The sequence below is a fragment of the Condylura cristata genome, unplaced genomic scaffold (assembly GCF_000260355.1).
Source record: "Condylura cristata isolate star-nosed mole 26May11 unplaced genomic scaffold, ConCri1.0 scaffold00040, whole genome shotgun sequence".
Lineage (NCBI taxonomy): Eukaryota > Metazoa > Chordata > Mammalia > Eulipotyphla > Talpidae > Condylura > Condylura cristata.
In genome coordinates this window covers 4,148,295-4,163,481 of record NW_004567141.1, presented here as the reverse complement: position 1 = coordinate 4,163,481, position 15,187 = coordinate 4,148,295, and the positions used below count along the sequence as shown (strand labels likewise).

At 48.7% G+C, this 15,187-nt stretch overlaps 1 protein-coding gene across 1 annotated transcript in view; it reads left to right on the top strand.

Moving 5' to 3' along the window:
• The window catches only part of LOC105854434 (small conductance calcium-activated potassium channel protein 3), a 90,043-nt gene extending 75,777 nt beyond the window's left edge, over positions 1-14,266 (top strand). Inside the window, exon 3 of the mRNA XM_012733256.1 lies at positions 13,814-14,266. Within this exon, the coding sequence (XP_012588710.1) occupies positions 13,814-14,266 (453 nt within the window). The remainder of the gene's footprint in view (positions 1-13,813) is intronic.
• Positions 14,267-15,187: the final 921 nt, after the last annotated feature.

Here is a 15,187-nt window from a genome sequence, read left to right as displayed (position 1 = left end):
AAGACCAGTTTACAAGGTGGGGGTGGACACCACCCACTGGCCCTTTGGGCTCCAGGCTCCATGGGGTGAGGTGTGGGCAGAGATTGGAGCATAACCTCTCTAGTTTGGGTGGGGTGCAGAGCAGGAGCTCCAAATGTCTGGGTTCCAGGCATTACCAAGCCTGGGCACTGCCAATGCAGCGTCACGACACCCTGAGTTGCAAATGCTGCTCATCCCAGCTGCCCCTCACCGACCAGCTGCTTTCTCTCATAGCTTTATCTTTGTCTACGTCCATTGACTTCTAAACTGGACAGAAACTTGAACCCCAGTCTCCACTGTAGCCATGGAGCCTAGAGCTGCAGCTGGCACCCCGTGGCCAAGCTCCCAGCGAGCCTGTGCCCACAGCAGTCAATTTGGGGACTGTGGCCTCCTGCCCCTTCTCCTCCTGAATGAAGGAACAGGAAGCATGATTTAGGCTACCCTTGTGAGGGGGCCATTTCTTCTCACCGGGAGCCAGGCCTCTGCCCGTGGTGGTGGGCGAGTGGGGCGGGGCTGACAGATGTGGCTTTCAGTGCCTGCGGTGCTAATGTGCACAAGAGGTAGGCCTTGGAATAAGAGCTTTTGTTCAGTTTTGTGCATGGAACTACTCTTCACAGGGTGGTTCAGTCAGAAGGGCTATAGACCAGATAATGAAACTGACCTTGGAGGAGCCATCCTTGTGAGAAGAGCCAGCTGGTAACACTTCCCAGTGGGGCTTTGTCACAAATCCTTGGGGGGCCATGGGGACTTCTGGGTGCTTTGAAGCTCCGTGTGGAAATATATAGGGCAGGAAAGGACTTAGGGGTCACTTTCCTTCTAAGAATGGCCATGTTTATAGCAGCCTCTTTTGACTCAACTAGTGACTTTCCCCAGGACAGTTTAAAAAAACAACACAAAATTGTATTAGTTTTCAAAATTATGAAAGTAATATAAGCTTCTTTTATCATAGAGGTGTGTTCCAATTATTTAAGGAGAAATAATCAATTGTGGTGGAGTCTAGGTGGAAGCTGATCCCACACTCTGCCTGGGAGGTGCTGGCACGAACAATATGGTGATTAATCCGAAGGCTTTCACCATCCCAAGTGTGAGTACAAATAAAAAAAATATACAAACCGTATAAAAAAGGCCATACATAAGCATTTTTGTTTTGCTATGTTGGTGTTTGCTTTCTTTTTCAAAAAAGAAGAATCATACTTTACCCTTGCCGCTGCAATGTTCTCTTGCTACTTAATAAGATATTGTGAACATTTTCTAAATCAATACAAGTAGATCCACTTCATTTTTAAAAGCAGCTACATAATGTTCCTCCGTTTGAGCACCGTCATTTATTCAACTATTTCCCTGCTGATGTGTATTCAGGTTATTTCCAGGTTGGCTTTATATTTTTTTAATTTTTTTAATGACTAGTGGCTCTAATAGCAGTTCTTATTAGCAGTTCTCTTTTAAGTATTCTTTGGCTTCTTTATCTTGTGAACGATTGAGAAAGGTTTGTCTTGGGAGAATTACCGAGATGGTGAACAATTAAAATGTTTTTCTTTACATCCACGCCAGTAGAGCTTGGACACCTTATCTGGTCACATTTTCAGCACAAATTCGCCACCATTTGTGCTTTCATGTGGGTAACCTGTGCCTGCCGGGAACCGTGTGTGAACCGTGGGGTCCAGTGCAAGGGGAGACGCCAGGTCCCTGAGAACCTGCACTGGTGTGGGAGCCTGGCGCTCCACAGTGGAGGGCAGGAGGCGTTGGTGAAGTGCGCAGAGGGCGTTGGGAGCGCTAGAGGCTCACTAGAGGAGAGTGTGACTCTGTGCAAATCCCAAGCCACCACTTGCTCGATGGGTGGCCTGGGGGAAGTCAGCTTACCTGCGAACTTCAGATGATAACAGGGGAAGTCAGCTTACCTGCGAACTTCAGATGATAACAGCACTTTCCCCAGGTGACTGGGATTAACGTAAAGAAAAGCACTTTGGAGCAAGCCCCCAGGTCAGGGAAGCTCCCAGAGGAGGTGGCCCTTAGCAGGCCCTTGAGTGCAGGTGGGGGCATTTTAGTCAGTTGCGGAGAAGCAAACACACCCCAGCCACCACTGACACCTGGTTCGATTTCTGTTCTTCAGCATCCCAGCTTGTGAAAGATCCCCAACCCTTTTGATCTTCAGTTGTAAAAATACCCTCCAAGTCTGGGTTAAAGAGCCCCTCCCCTGTGGTAAACAGGCTTGAATAACCGATCTGGGGTCCGGCAGGTCCACTAATGTGCTGTTTGATCCCACAAACATTCAGCAGGATGGTTTTATGTGTAAAAATGAAATGGAAACTTATCAGAAACTTCCTGTGGAGAAACGATCCTTCTCACCCCAGACTCAGCATCTACTCAGAAACTTCCCACCTCCCAGATCTGCCCCAGCACGTAGAGACCCAGAAACACCTGTAGACTGGCCCGAGCTGGGCACACACCCGGGTCAACCCACCAGGGCTCCTCACTTACCCTGGGACCAGGGCACACTGTTCAAAGCTGTGGACTTGGGAACCTGTCTGCCTCGGCTTTAGAGACTTGGACTGCCCCTTACTGAGCCAATGAATGAACTTCTCTGAGCCCCAGTCTCCCTGACGTACAATGGAAACCATAATGTCATGGCCAAGGGAGTGGACCCACCGCCCCTCAACTCTATCCCAGCCTCCCCCACAAAACAGGCAGGTGAGCTACCAGCTGCTGTCCACTGCCCCACCTGCCAGCAGTCAGCGGGTGGGCTGAGGGTCCTGCGCCCAGCCTGGGAAAGGGCTGCTGAAGGTCCAGTCAAGATTGAAAAGAGGACTCCACGGACGCTGGCGAGGGCAGACAAGGAGTGGGTGTGTATTGATTAGTGGAAAAGACAGAAAAGAGAGCTCCAGGAAGACCTCTCTGGGTATATAGGAGGGGTCCAGGGAGACTCCAGGCAATCTGGGGACCGAGAGGCCTGTGATAAACCTACCATAGGTCTAGGCTGGGGTTTGAGAGCAAAGCTTATAAACTACTGGCTGAGAAGCGAGGACAGTGGACTCGGCTAAGGTCCATTTTAGTGCTAGTCCTGGGCACCATCAGACACGGCTCTGGGATCGTGCAGGGCTCGTGACCGTCTCCAAGGTGGGCACCTCGCCGAGGCTGTGTGAACTGGTCTCCAGGTCTGTGATTTAAGGTCTGTGACTCTCCTTCTGGGTCTGCAACTCCCTTTTTTCCCCACAGCAGCCGACTTGATAAGCTGTAGAAAGATAGCTGAGAAATGGTAAAAACAAGCCAAGGAAATTTATGGCAGCAGGTGTCCAGGCCTAGAATCATCAGGTTTGTAACCTCTTGTTTATCAGTTCCTGGCAACAGCAAAACTCTAGTCCTTGATTCCTGTCCTACCCCCACCCCTGTGCCAGGACTCTTTCCGTTTCAGTGATACCTGCCCCAGAGCACTGTAAGGACTGAGGTAAGACCTGTAACCACACACAGGGCCTGGCACTCGGAGAAGATGCTCTACTTGGTGTCTGTTGTCACCCAGGCCCACACTGCTTCACCTCCTGTATAGGGACTGGCACTCCAGACTTTCTGGTCATCCGTTCCCAGCTGCAACTTGAAGGCTGAGTCTGTGACAGCAGAGGGCACAGGGACTGGAAATGCCCAAGGAGGGCACCTAGCCCAGTTCAGACCCGTGGAAAGAAGAGGCCTTGATGTAGACCTTCAAAAACGAGGAGGCCCTGGTGAAGAAGTTGAGAGGAGGGCACAGCTTGTGCAAAACTCTGAGGGACAGAAGTTTGGGGATCACCAGTAACTGGATTTGGCAGGAATGAAATGCCATGTTGGGGTAGTGGAGGGGTTGGGGCTATGTGGGGAAGGGCCCTTTTTGCCAAGCGCAGCCAGAAGGTTGGACTTGATCCTGAACAATCTGGGCAGCTGCAGAAAGGCTCTAAGAAGGGAGATGACAGGATTAGTTTGCATTTTAGACCCTTTGCCTGGCACTCAAGGTGGGTGGGTGGGGCATGTTAAGATACCAGCTGTTGGCTGGGGCCACCTGTAAAATTGGGCATGAACTCCCACTCCACAGAAGGAGGGGACCCGAGATTTCTGGGGGTGCTACAGAACTTTCATTTCTCTCGGCAGCTTCTTTGATGTCAAACTCCTGCGTCTACTGATTTCTCCACCTCCGCCCTGCTGGCAGCAACCCCTGTAGGCACAGGTCACCTCCTGTCCCTTCATCCCCATGGGACCCTGCAGATTGGGGTGGGGGCAAGGGGAATGTATGACATTGCTGATGACACATGGCTCTGCAAAGCCTTGTTCTTGAAAGACCCTTGCCTGTTCTTGCCCCCAGGGAGCACGGTCAGTTGCTTCCAAGTGGGCTCTGTCCTCCCTCCTGTCCCTGGACTGGCCCCAGGTGCTCAGCAGCCACCGTTCCTCATCTTCTGATGCCAGAGTCCCCGGCCCCAACATTCCTGTTCATTTCTAATGCAGAGCAACAATACCGGTGCTGGCCACTGACCCCATTCCAGGCTTGCCCAAGGGATCTTCTTGGCTTGCAAACATGGTAGGTAGATGAGCTCCCAGACAAGTGGGACTTCCCCAACGGGTACTTGGCCACTAGAGCAAGTCTTTGGAGGAAGCTGAGGGGCATGCAACAGGTGACACAAGGATGTTCTGTCTGTGGAAATGAAAGCAGCTGCCCTAGTTCCACCAACAGAGACCAGGCTGGACCACAATTCATCATGCAGTTTTCCAGGGTGCTGTAGACCCCAGCTGTTTTAATTGTATATTGTATATTGATCCTGTGGTCAGTGAAGACTCTTCTGAGAAATGACCACTTAAAGAATGGCCTTGAATTTTCTTTAGAATAATGCTAAAGCCACTCTGGCTACTACCCAAGGTAAAGGGGTCTACTTGGCAAGCTGGCAGGTGAAAGGACCCAGGCCTGGGGTCACCTGGGTGCTGCAGAGCCCTGGGTAATTGATGTAACCTTTCTGTTTTTAGTTTCTTCATCTGCAAAATGGGTACCATTTACTTTTTAAAACCTCTTTGTGAGATTGTTTAGAAAGAATAAGTGCAAACTAGCCTGGACCGACCTGTACATGGGCTCTGGGGTAGTGTTGACGCTGCTATGGACTGAATTTGGTACCCCCAGAATCACATGTTGAAGCCGCAACCCCAGTGCAACTGTGTTTGGGACAGGATCTTCAGGAGGCAGCTCAGGTTAAATGCGTTCATAAGGGTGACCTAATCTGATAGACCTGTGGCCTCGTAAGAAGAGGAGGAGGGGAGGGAGGGGGAGAGCATCTCTGCCATGCGAGGACATGGTGACAAGGCAGCTGTCTGCAAGCCAGGAAGAGAGCTTTCACCAGAACAGGGTGCTGGTGCCCTGATCTGCAATTTCTCAGCCTCCAGCCCTGTGAGAAAATCAAGTTCTGCTATCTGTGGTACTGGTTATGGCAGACAGCAAACTACTGCAGACAATTAACCGGTAGGCTGTCTGTCTTCAGAAAGCGGTGAAAGGTCCACACAGCCCTGCTGGGTAGGCCTGTGGTCTCCTTGCCCCTCCGTGGCCTCCAGAGTCACAGTGAGCTGGAGCCTGCTACCTTCTGATCTCCGGGGGGACCACCCCAACATCTTTCCCCTCCCCCATGTATTTCTCATATTGGCCTTCTTTTCCTCTTCTCTCAAACTCTCCCAGTCTCTCCAGTCTGCCTTTGGCCTTTGCATGTGATGGATGTCCCCTTGCATATAATGCATTCCTTTGGATGGCTCAAGCTGCACTCAAAGACCTTCTCCACAGAGAACCCTGCCCAGGCTGTCTGCCTGTGGTGGCAGGCACGCAGTCAGGCTACCCAGACTGCAATCAGGCCTGTGTCAGTCTTCCAGCAGGCATCACGCATGGAAATGAGGTAGATTACCTATGTATTATCTGACTTCCTCTGCTAGACTGCAAGCTCTGTGAGGATAGCAGTCTTGTCTACTTGTCTTGCTATATCCCTAGAGCTTAGCATAGTGACTGTCACATAGCAGGGATTCAAGCCATACTGAATGTCTAAGTGAATGAATGAATGAACCTATCTGGGTAAAGCTCCATGCCAATGCATCCAGCATCTCTTGACCTGGATCCAAAGTTCCTTGGCTTCCAGCACCACAGCTTCTCCCTCACTGCAGCTGGAGACCTGCTGGTCCTTCCAGTGGCTTCTCAGCTAATGGCTTCTGTGGAGGGAATGGGGCTGCCACAAGAGCCAGGCTGGAGGTGAGGTGAGTCGGTAGGCCTGGGCCTTCGAATGCTCTGCCCTGCCCTTTCCACTGGAATGGCTGTGAGCCAGTCTGTTTCCCATGTTGGGTGTCTATAACCAATATTATTAGAAGGAGTGGCTGCACAGTTGAGAAAAAGGAAAACAGCAAATTGGACCCACTTCTTCAAGTTATAGACCAGGAATCAGGACCAGAGAGGGGAAGGGACTTGCTCTTTCACACATAGTGGCAGAATGTTCTACCCCCAATGCTGCCCCTGTTAGCCTTAAAAAATCTTGTTAGATGAGAGACTACTTGCTTCCTCAAGTGCTCTGACTTGCCTTTCCTTCTCCGAGGACTGTGGGTGGAGAAAGTGTTTAGTCTCACTTGGTGTCTGGCCCTCCCAAGAAAACTTCAGGGGCAAAAAGTACCCATGGGGCTCATGCTTGAGAGAGTCTTAGGTGAACCTGCCAGGGAACTCAGGAGACCCCTGCCCAAAAGATCCCCATGGGACACTACACGGGCCCAGCAACCCCTGACGGAAGTTTCCGGCAGGGACAGTTTCTTCTTAGAAAGACGCGTCATTGTCAAGCATGGACCCCAGCCCTCTGAGAACCTTATTACTGACATGCTACTAATTTCTGTCCTTTGTTAGAGACACCTTTTTTCTATTTTTGCTTTTTCCCCCCTTCCCCTTTTCTATCTTCCCTTTCTTTAGCTAGTCCCACAGAGCTTTTGCTGACTGGAAATTTTATGTGAATCATTGCTGCAAACCCAGGAGTTCATTTCATCACTGGCAATCAGCTTTTGTCCTTGGGGAGACCTAATTAGGTAGTGTAGGCCTTTTGATGTTGTTTCTATGGAAACCCCCATCGTAATGGTGCACATGTATATGCTCCAGGAAACTTGAAAAAATATATATATTATTACTAGATTTTAAGGCAATTTTGAATTTTTGCCTTTTGCTTTTCTTCTGCACATATTTTTGTAAATGATGGAGATTTTCCCTGGAGTTTTTCTCCCACAGAGAGAACAGTAGAGAACACAAAAGGTCTTTTCCATGTTCTCTCCTTTAATTAAAAAAAAAATTCATAGTTGTGCAAGAACGAGTTTTTCAGGTTGGTCAGAAAATGTTTAAGTGGGATCTCCACTGACAGCTGAGAACATGTCCATGAAATATTTTGTTTAAATAAAGAATCTGAAAGGCCTCAGGTCTTCTAAAATAGAATGAGGGAAAAGTAGTGAATTCAATGAAAGTACTCTAAACTTATTTACCCTAGAAGTGGGGGAGGGAAGCAGGCTCCCTGTGTGGGCAATGCAGGGGTCTCCATGGTGCCCCATCCTGTGGATATGGGAGCGTCTGGGCTAGTCTCCTGTCGCAGCCTGACTCTGGCTGTCCACAGCTAAGAGGGTAATTCCCTAGAGTCCCGTCCTGGGTGACCAGATGGCCCCTCAGAATTACTTCCGGGGCATTGGAAGGTGACATCATTGCAGAGTGGGGGCAAAGTGCAGGCCTGGTCTGACTGAGGTAGAGGTGCAGACAGAGGGCCTAGCATACTTTATACCAATATAAAGGGTTTCTGGAGAATCCATAAATAACTGAAATTATTTTCTTTGATAGCTCTAATTGGCCCTTCAAGGATGGAACATCCATACTGACCTTTTTGCTAGCTGTCAGCTAATCCATTCACCCTTAAAATTTGCCAATAAGATTTCCTGTTTCCAGACTCCCTGCAGCTTTTCTCCTCTTACTCTGTCAATTCTTTTTGCCTTTGTTCTTGATTTAGTCTACTTACTGACTTCTTCACATGTGACAAACACTTTGCATGTGAAATAACTGCTTGCAAAATAGCTTTGAAGTGCCAGGAGTTATTCTTTGATACATTAAATGATGTGACCAGTGGGCAGGGGTAGGGCTGGCTAGCCCTTGATCATGAGTTACTTGAGGTTGCTAGTTACTGAGTTACTTGAGGAAAACTGGCATTCACGCCTGCTCCAGTGTGTGGTGGGAGGGCCTTCTAGGGATGGTGGCATGAGAAGAATATATATATATATATTTTTTTTCCAAGTTCCCTAGAGCATGGTGACATGGAAAATAAGTCACATGACTCTTCTAACATACTTGCCAAGAGAGTGCATAAGTTACCCTTGTTACATGTTGGTTTTGTTGCATAACGAAGCACCCCACTTTAATGGCTTGAAGCAATAACCATTTTGCTCATGACTGCTGCAGAGGTCGGGATCTGCGCTAGGCTCAGCTGGGTTGTTCTTTGGTCACTTGGGGTAAGTAGCTCTTCTGGACAGTTTCCCTCTCATGCTGGGCAGTGGTGATTGACTGGATCCTGGGGTGACAGGGAAAATGCAGTGCTCTATCACCATTTCTAATGTCCACTGACCAAAGCAAGGCACATGGCAAATTTAGATTGAAGGGGTTGGGAAGCAAATGGGATGGGCAGCATCTGTGGCCCTCTTGGTCCGCTATCAGGCCAGGTGTGTCTGATACAGGCCTTCAGAGGCTACTGAAACCTCATCTTATCCTAGAAACCCCACAATGGGCCCTCACTTGTACTTGAACTTTCTGAGACCCAGAGCTGACTCATGAGGCCTGTGTCTGGTTCACATTCATATCAGCACAGTGTCCTCACCTCATTGGTTCTTTTTTTCTTGAAGTATAAAGCAGAATTGTATATATTTAAAGTATACAGCATGACTTGATAAACATAGACATTGTGAAATAATTACCATAATCGAGTTAATGACACCTCTATCACTTCATATGGTTACCTTTTGTGTGTGTGTGTGTGGAGAACACTTAAAATCTACTTTCTCAGCAGATTTCAAGTACTAGTTGGTTGTTACTGTTTTATTGAATTGAGTTGAGTTGAATTGAGTTGGTTCCCCTTTCTTTCTAATTAAAAGCTCCTTGAAGGCAAGTTGGAATTGGCCTGTCACATAAAATCCTCCTCCCCCTTCCCCAAGCTCTTGCAGTTATACCAACAAGCCTGAAAGTCCTGCAAGCTCTCCAAACCAGTTAAGAAGGATCCACTCCTTCAGCTCTGTATATAGGGCATCATCTGAGGTGACAGTGGGCTTGCCTTACATCTTCAGACTGGCCTCACTCCAAACAAGGGGAATCCCTGTTTTAGGCTACAGAGCCAGATAGACCCAGCACCATGGAGAACGTAGCTTTCCCTTCCCACCCAGGGAAGCCAGTGCTCAAGGGGCTAACCCCAGGTCAGGTTGGGAGGGAACTGACACAAGCTATGCAATGTCAATCGTCTGACAGATTCCGGGTAGATTGGGAAAAGCTCTGAAAAATCGGACTTTCCACTGCTAGCTTGTGTTATGACCTCCCTTTTTTGTATAATTGTAATATCAAAATATTCTGAGCAACTTTCAGCTTACAATTGGACTGCCTAGGCCACACAAGGCCTGCCTGCCCGGACAAGCAAGCACTGCACCAGGGTAAAAAAATTCCCCTGAAGTCAAGTGATTTGACTACTGACTGATAAATAAAAGCAAAAGGGCTGTTTTTGCAAAGTCTCTTGTATTGCCGGATGGAGGATAACCCAAATCTTATCATTCTGTCATCTCACCTGGCCTTCTATTCAGCTTTTTAAAGAATTACTCAAACTTCCTATTGTTTGGCCTTTATATGTGGAAATTCATCCAGTTTGCCTGTTTTTTAAACTAATCAAGTTTTCCACCTACTACACCTTAAAGGAATCCACAAAAGTCTTCTGGCTAGTTTTTCAGGATTCTGCTATGTAGTCTTTAGATAAAGAAATCCACCTATGTCTCCTATTCAGAGATTTGATTAGCAAGGAATTTCCTCTTCTGTCTCCCAGGATGATTAAGGCAGAAAAACAAACCCATTAAATAGTAGATAAGGTTTAAGGGACTTCTATCTTAGTTGATCTCCACTATAGTTATATTAGTCATAAACTTTGTGCACTTATGTACCTGTTTTTAACCTTGATTGATTTTGGAATGTTATATCTCAGCTAAAGGGCAATACTACCCTAAACTGTTCTTAGGAAAAACAAAGATGATTGTAATCTCTCAGTCCAGTTCCTGTACTGATGTCATCCCACTGCTTACTCCTAATGTATAAAATAAACCTCTGCTGAAGACAGAGCAGGAAGACTTGCACCCAACTCTGACTCCCGTGTCTTCCTCGCCCCCCTTTCCCCTTTTTCTCTTTCTCCCCTTTTTAGGAATCTCCACTCGCCGACGCCTTCCCACCTTAGGGTCCTGCCTGTCTTGCCTCCAGACACCTCAATAGTTGGAGCTGGTCTCCAACAGGGAACTTGTTGGTCAGCACAGATCCCTGAGACTTCTGCTCTGAGATTGCCCAGAGCCAAACTTCCCAGGGCCTCCAGGTGACCCATGTCCATGTCACTCACCACTCATCCAATAGTCACCAGACTGACCAAGAGTAGACATCAGGCTGCTTGGAGCCAAGCTGGCAGGCTGAGACAGGACCTTGGAGAGCACAGCTCTGTGTTGGAGCCACTTTCCTCTGGCCTCCACCCCTCTTATCCAGAAATACTCAAGATCCTGGCTTCATCTTAGTTCTAGAAACTTCTAAATCTTAGAAATTATGCAGGATAGTTCCAACCACCCTGTGGGATAGGAAGGTGCTCTTCCCATGGCATGTGATGGTTGCCAGCTACTTCATTAGTCACAAGCTCAAGAATGAGTTTCCTACAGGAATTTCCATTCTGGGTGGATGTCAAGGCCACAGTAGCCTCTCCTCTTCTCCCTGTGATACAACCGTTCACCTACTACCCCTGTCAAGCTGGGCAGAGCTATGACATGCCCTTGCCTTTACCTTGGATGGCATACAGTCTCGTCCCCCATCAGGAAATCAAAGGAATCTGTGACTTCAGCTCCTGCCCAGAATGAACCCAGTTGCTATGGAAACCTGGTGCATTTCTCTGTTGTAGGGTGGATGGCTTTCATTTTGTATTTGAAGAGTTGGGCCAGGCAGTCATGTTACCTTGGCCTGGCCTGGCCTGTTGGCAGTGGTTAGGAACAAAGGGAGCTCCCTGAACTGCCATTTGGTTTCTCTAATTGAGGGGGCAGAAACCCCAGATCAGCTGTCTTGGGAGGATGGTGAAGCTGCTGGGTGCCATGCTGGGCATTCTCTCTTGTTCATAGATTGTACCTAGAGGTAGAGCCTCATGGGCTGAGGTCCCATCCTTGGCATGTTTCTCCTTCTACTTCTTCCTGAAGCTCATCATGGGGCCATGCCCAGAGCTGCTCTGTGTAATCCCAAGTCCCCAGGATCCTGGCAGACGGGGCCTTTATCACACAAAACAATTTTTTTTTGTATAGTTGACTCCTGAGCAACACGGCTTTAAACTGTATGGACCCACTTACATGTGGATTTTCTTGTAAACAAATGACATAAACTCACAGTGTTAATAAATGAAACACAGTACTGAAAACATATTTGATGTGATATTCTTAAAATGTTTTCTCTACTTTATTGTAAAGCTCAAGATTCAGGGAAGGGAGAAAGGGAAACTGAGGCTCATTAAGGTGGCTGCCTTCCCTCCCTATGCATTTTTGCAACTGTTTTTGCCAATCAGCAGCCCATTGTATCACAAGAGAAATATCACAGGCAGACCCTAAAAACAAGGTAGTAACCAGGAGACCATTCTCCATATGACATGACTTGACAGATTTGTCTTAAAATGTGTGTCAGATTCCCATAGTGGGTTTACTTTCCCCTCGGAATTCCTCAGGTATGGAAGCTGTGGCTTTTCCTTTTGGGATGTAGGTTATGAGAAGATGGCAAACCATAGGGGAGCAAGGAGGAGGGAAGGGCAGGATGCTTGTTGACGGGACAGTGGAGGATGCATTTGGCCCAGACCATGAGGCGAGAGAGACAGAGTCAAGGGACCCCTCAGTCCCTAATCTCCCTGTGAGTGGGGATAAAGTGGAGTGGGGGCAGGGGAGATGGGGAAGTCTTAGTTCAGTCTTTGACTAACACCCAAAATCCATGCCAACCAGAACTCCCTGTTACCTTGCTGTGCTGAGAGTGTTTTCCTAAGCTAAGTAGAACTCTATCCAACATTAATTTCTTTCTAATTTAGCCTAACTTCTGCATGACCATGGATCCTTCCACGGACTTCTGGGGTGATTTCCTGGCCAGAATGTACTGATATTATGCCCTCTCCAGAGTGCTAATTCATGCTAGGTCCCCGAACCCGGCCCTGCTAAAGGACGGCCTGTAGTCTTAACACAGCTGAACTGTTACAGGGCAACCCCAGTGTGAATTGGGTTGCTTAACTGTAGGTCCTCACCCATGTGCTAAAGGCACTTACAAAGATTTAACTGCAGACACGCACAAAAAGGTTAATAATGGGTTTATTTACAAGGGAAAGTGAAAATGAATAACTCAGGGGAAAAGAGAGAGAGAGAGAAGCTTTTTAATGCGTCCTACCATTTTTGCTTACCTGGTACCCCAATAGCACACTGAAAACTGGTGAAAAACAAGAGCTCAACCACAAGACATGAGGCCAAGAGACCCCCAAAGGCCACATGTCCAGTTTTATTAGTCATGGCTGCTTAACCCTTCCCTCTGGTCCTAGACATCCTCCTTTTGGTAATGGGATTTGTAGTTCTGGTGTCTGGGGTGGGGTGGAGTTCACAAAACCTCTACCTGCAGAGTTCGTTTGGGACATCCTTTCCCCTAACATAACCTCCTTGAGAACAAAGTTTGTGTCTTCCTTGTGTGTGAACCCCAAGACTGAGCCTGGGCTGGGCACACAGCAGAAGCTTTTTCAGCTGCTTGGCCTTGGCCCATCCTTGCAGTTCGGCAGCCGGGAACCTCAGCTTGCAGAGGTTAAGGCGGGTAGGGACATCACCAAGTCCAAGCTTCATGCTATGGGAGACTAAGACCCCTCCATTAATGCTGAAAATGAGAGTAACTGCTTCTTACTGTTGACTGTATGTTGGACAGGATTCTCTGCACTCCGCTACGCTAATCCAGACCATTGCACCAAGACACCTGTGCAGCAGGAATTACCTCAGCCCCACATGAGGGAACAGAGGGACAGAGAGGTTCAGTTACAGAGCTAGGTGGTGTTAGGGGCAAGAGCCGGCCATAGAAATGGGGCTCCAGGGCTCACCCCATCAGTACCACTCAGTTGCGCTGTCTGAGCCAGAGCACCACCCATCACACCATGGGTCCCTTCTCTGAATGAGCAGGAACCTGGGCCTGTGAGTTCACTCACATAGGAAACAATCTCATGTGCCCTCTAGGACTTAGTTCAGAGCCTGGCATGGGTCAGAGACCTGTTTCTAATACAAATAAGCTGTTCCTCCTCCTCATGAGCCAACCCGACTGGGTGTGCCGTCAAACAGGAAGAGGCCTGGGGAAGCAATCAGCTGTTTGCAGGAAATGGAGGCCTGGAGGGTGGTGTGTCTTAGCCAGGTTCTGAACTGCATGGCAGAGCTTGGGCCACACTAGCAAGCCCTCGGAAGAGGCCCTCCCCTGGTTCAGCCTAGCCACCCTCACGAGGTGAGGGTTCCATTCTGGCCACACTAACGGGCTCTCTGTCCCTGCCAGCTCTTCGTGATTGACAATGGTGCGGACGACTGGCGGATAGCCATGACCTACGAACGCATCCTCTACATCAGCCTGGAGATGCTGGTGTGCGCCATCCACCCCATCCCCGGCGAATACAAGTTCTTCTGGACGGCGCGCCTGGCCTTTTCCTACACGCCCTCGCGGGCGGAGGCTGACGTGGACATCATCTTGTCCATCCCCATGTTCTTGCGCCTGTACCTGATCGCCCGCGTCATGCTGCTTCACAGCAAGCTCTTCACCGATGCCTCGTCCCGCAGCATTGGGGCCCTCAACAAGATCAACTTCAATACCCGCTTCGTCATGAAGACCCTCATGACCATCTGCCCGGGCACCGTGCTGCTGGTGTTCAGCATCTCGCTCTGGATCATCGCTGCCTGGACGGTCCGCGTTTGTGAAAGGTATTCCTGCGCTGGGGGTGGGGGTGGGGAGTGAGGATCAGCGGTGGTGACCTGTATAGAGAAGGTCTGCTAGAGGAGTCAGGTGTGTCTCCAAACACCTCAGAGGAGGAAACGGGAAAGGGGAGGGCGGAGCAGGATGAATAGGGGCTGCAGTCATGAAACACTGGAGCCAAGGTAAGCTGGGAAGAACACTTTCATGGTATTCCCCCGTTTTCTGCTCTTTCAGTAAGCCAATGTATCAGGCGTCTGTTAACCTTTTCGCCTGTAGAACATTTTGCACTTTCTGTATTTTCCCTTCCTCTTGGAGAGGAAGGATGCTCACCAGCATTTTGAAGGCTCTGCGAAGACCTGCAGTAATGAAACTGAATTTTGTTTAGTCCAGATTTTCTCAAAAGTGTTTGTCCACCAGCCCGTTTCATCATACGGCATTATCGTTGCTTGGACACTGTCTAGTTTGGTCCACAGACCAGCAACATCAGCGTCACTGGGAACTTGCTCAGGCCTCGCCTTGGAACTACTGAATAGGATTTGCATTTGCTAGTGTCACCCGGTGGTTTGTATGCCCCTTAATGCACTAGACTCATGCAGCACCCTTTGGTGTCTGGTGGCTCAGAAGTGGCTGGTGGGAGAAAAGGGGGGCATGGTCCAGTAAACTTGGGGTTCTAACACTTGATGCCAGCCTTTCCCATCTGTCATCAGCTCCGCTCATGGTTGAGACTGTTGTCACTGCCTTCCTCTGACATACTCAACTGCCCCTGGTGATTCTTCCTCTCTTCAAGCTAGTCCTTTTTCATTTTAATCTAATTCCACATGTTAGAGTCGGAATACTTTGGTTGGAAACTGGGGTTCTGTCCCTAAGTATCTGTGAGACCTTGGGAAGATACTTAATCTCTCTGGGCTTCAGTGTCCTCTCGTTTTTGCATCAAAGAATGGAGTGCAGGCCAGAGGTGTGGGA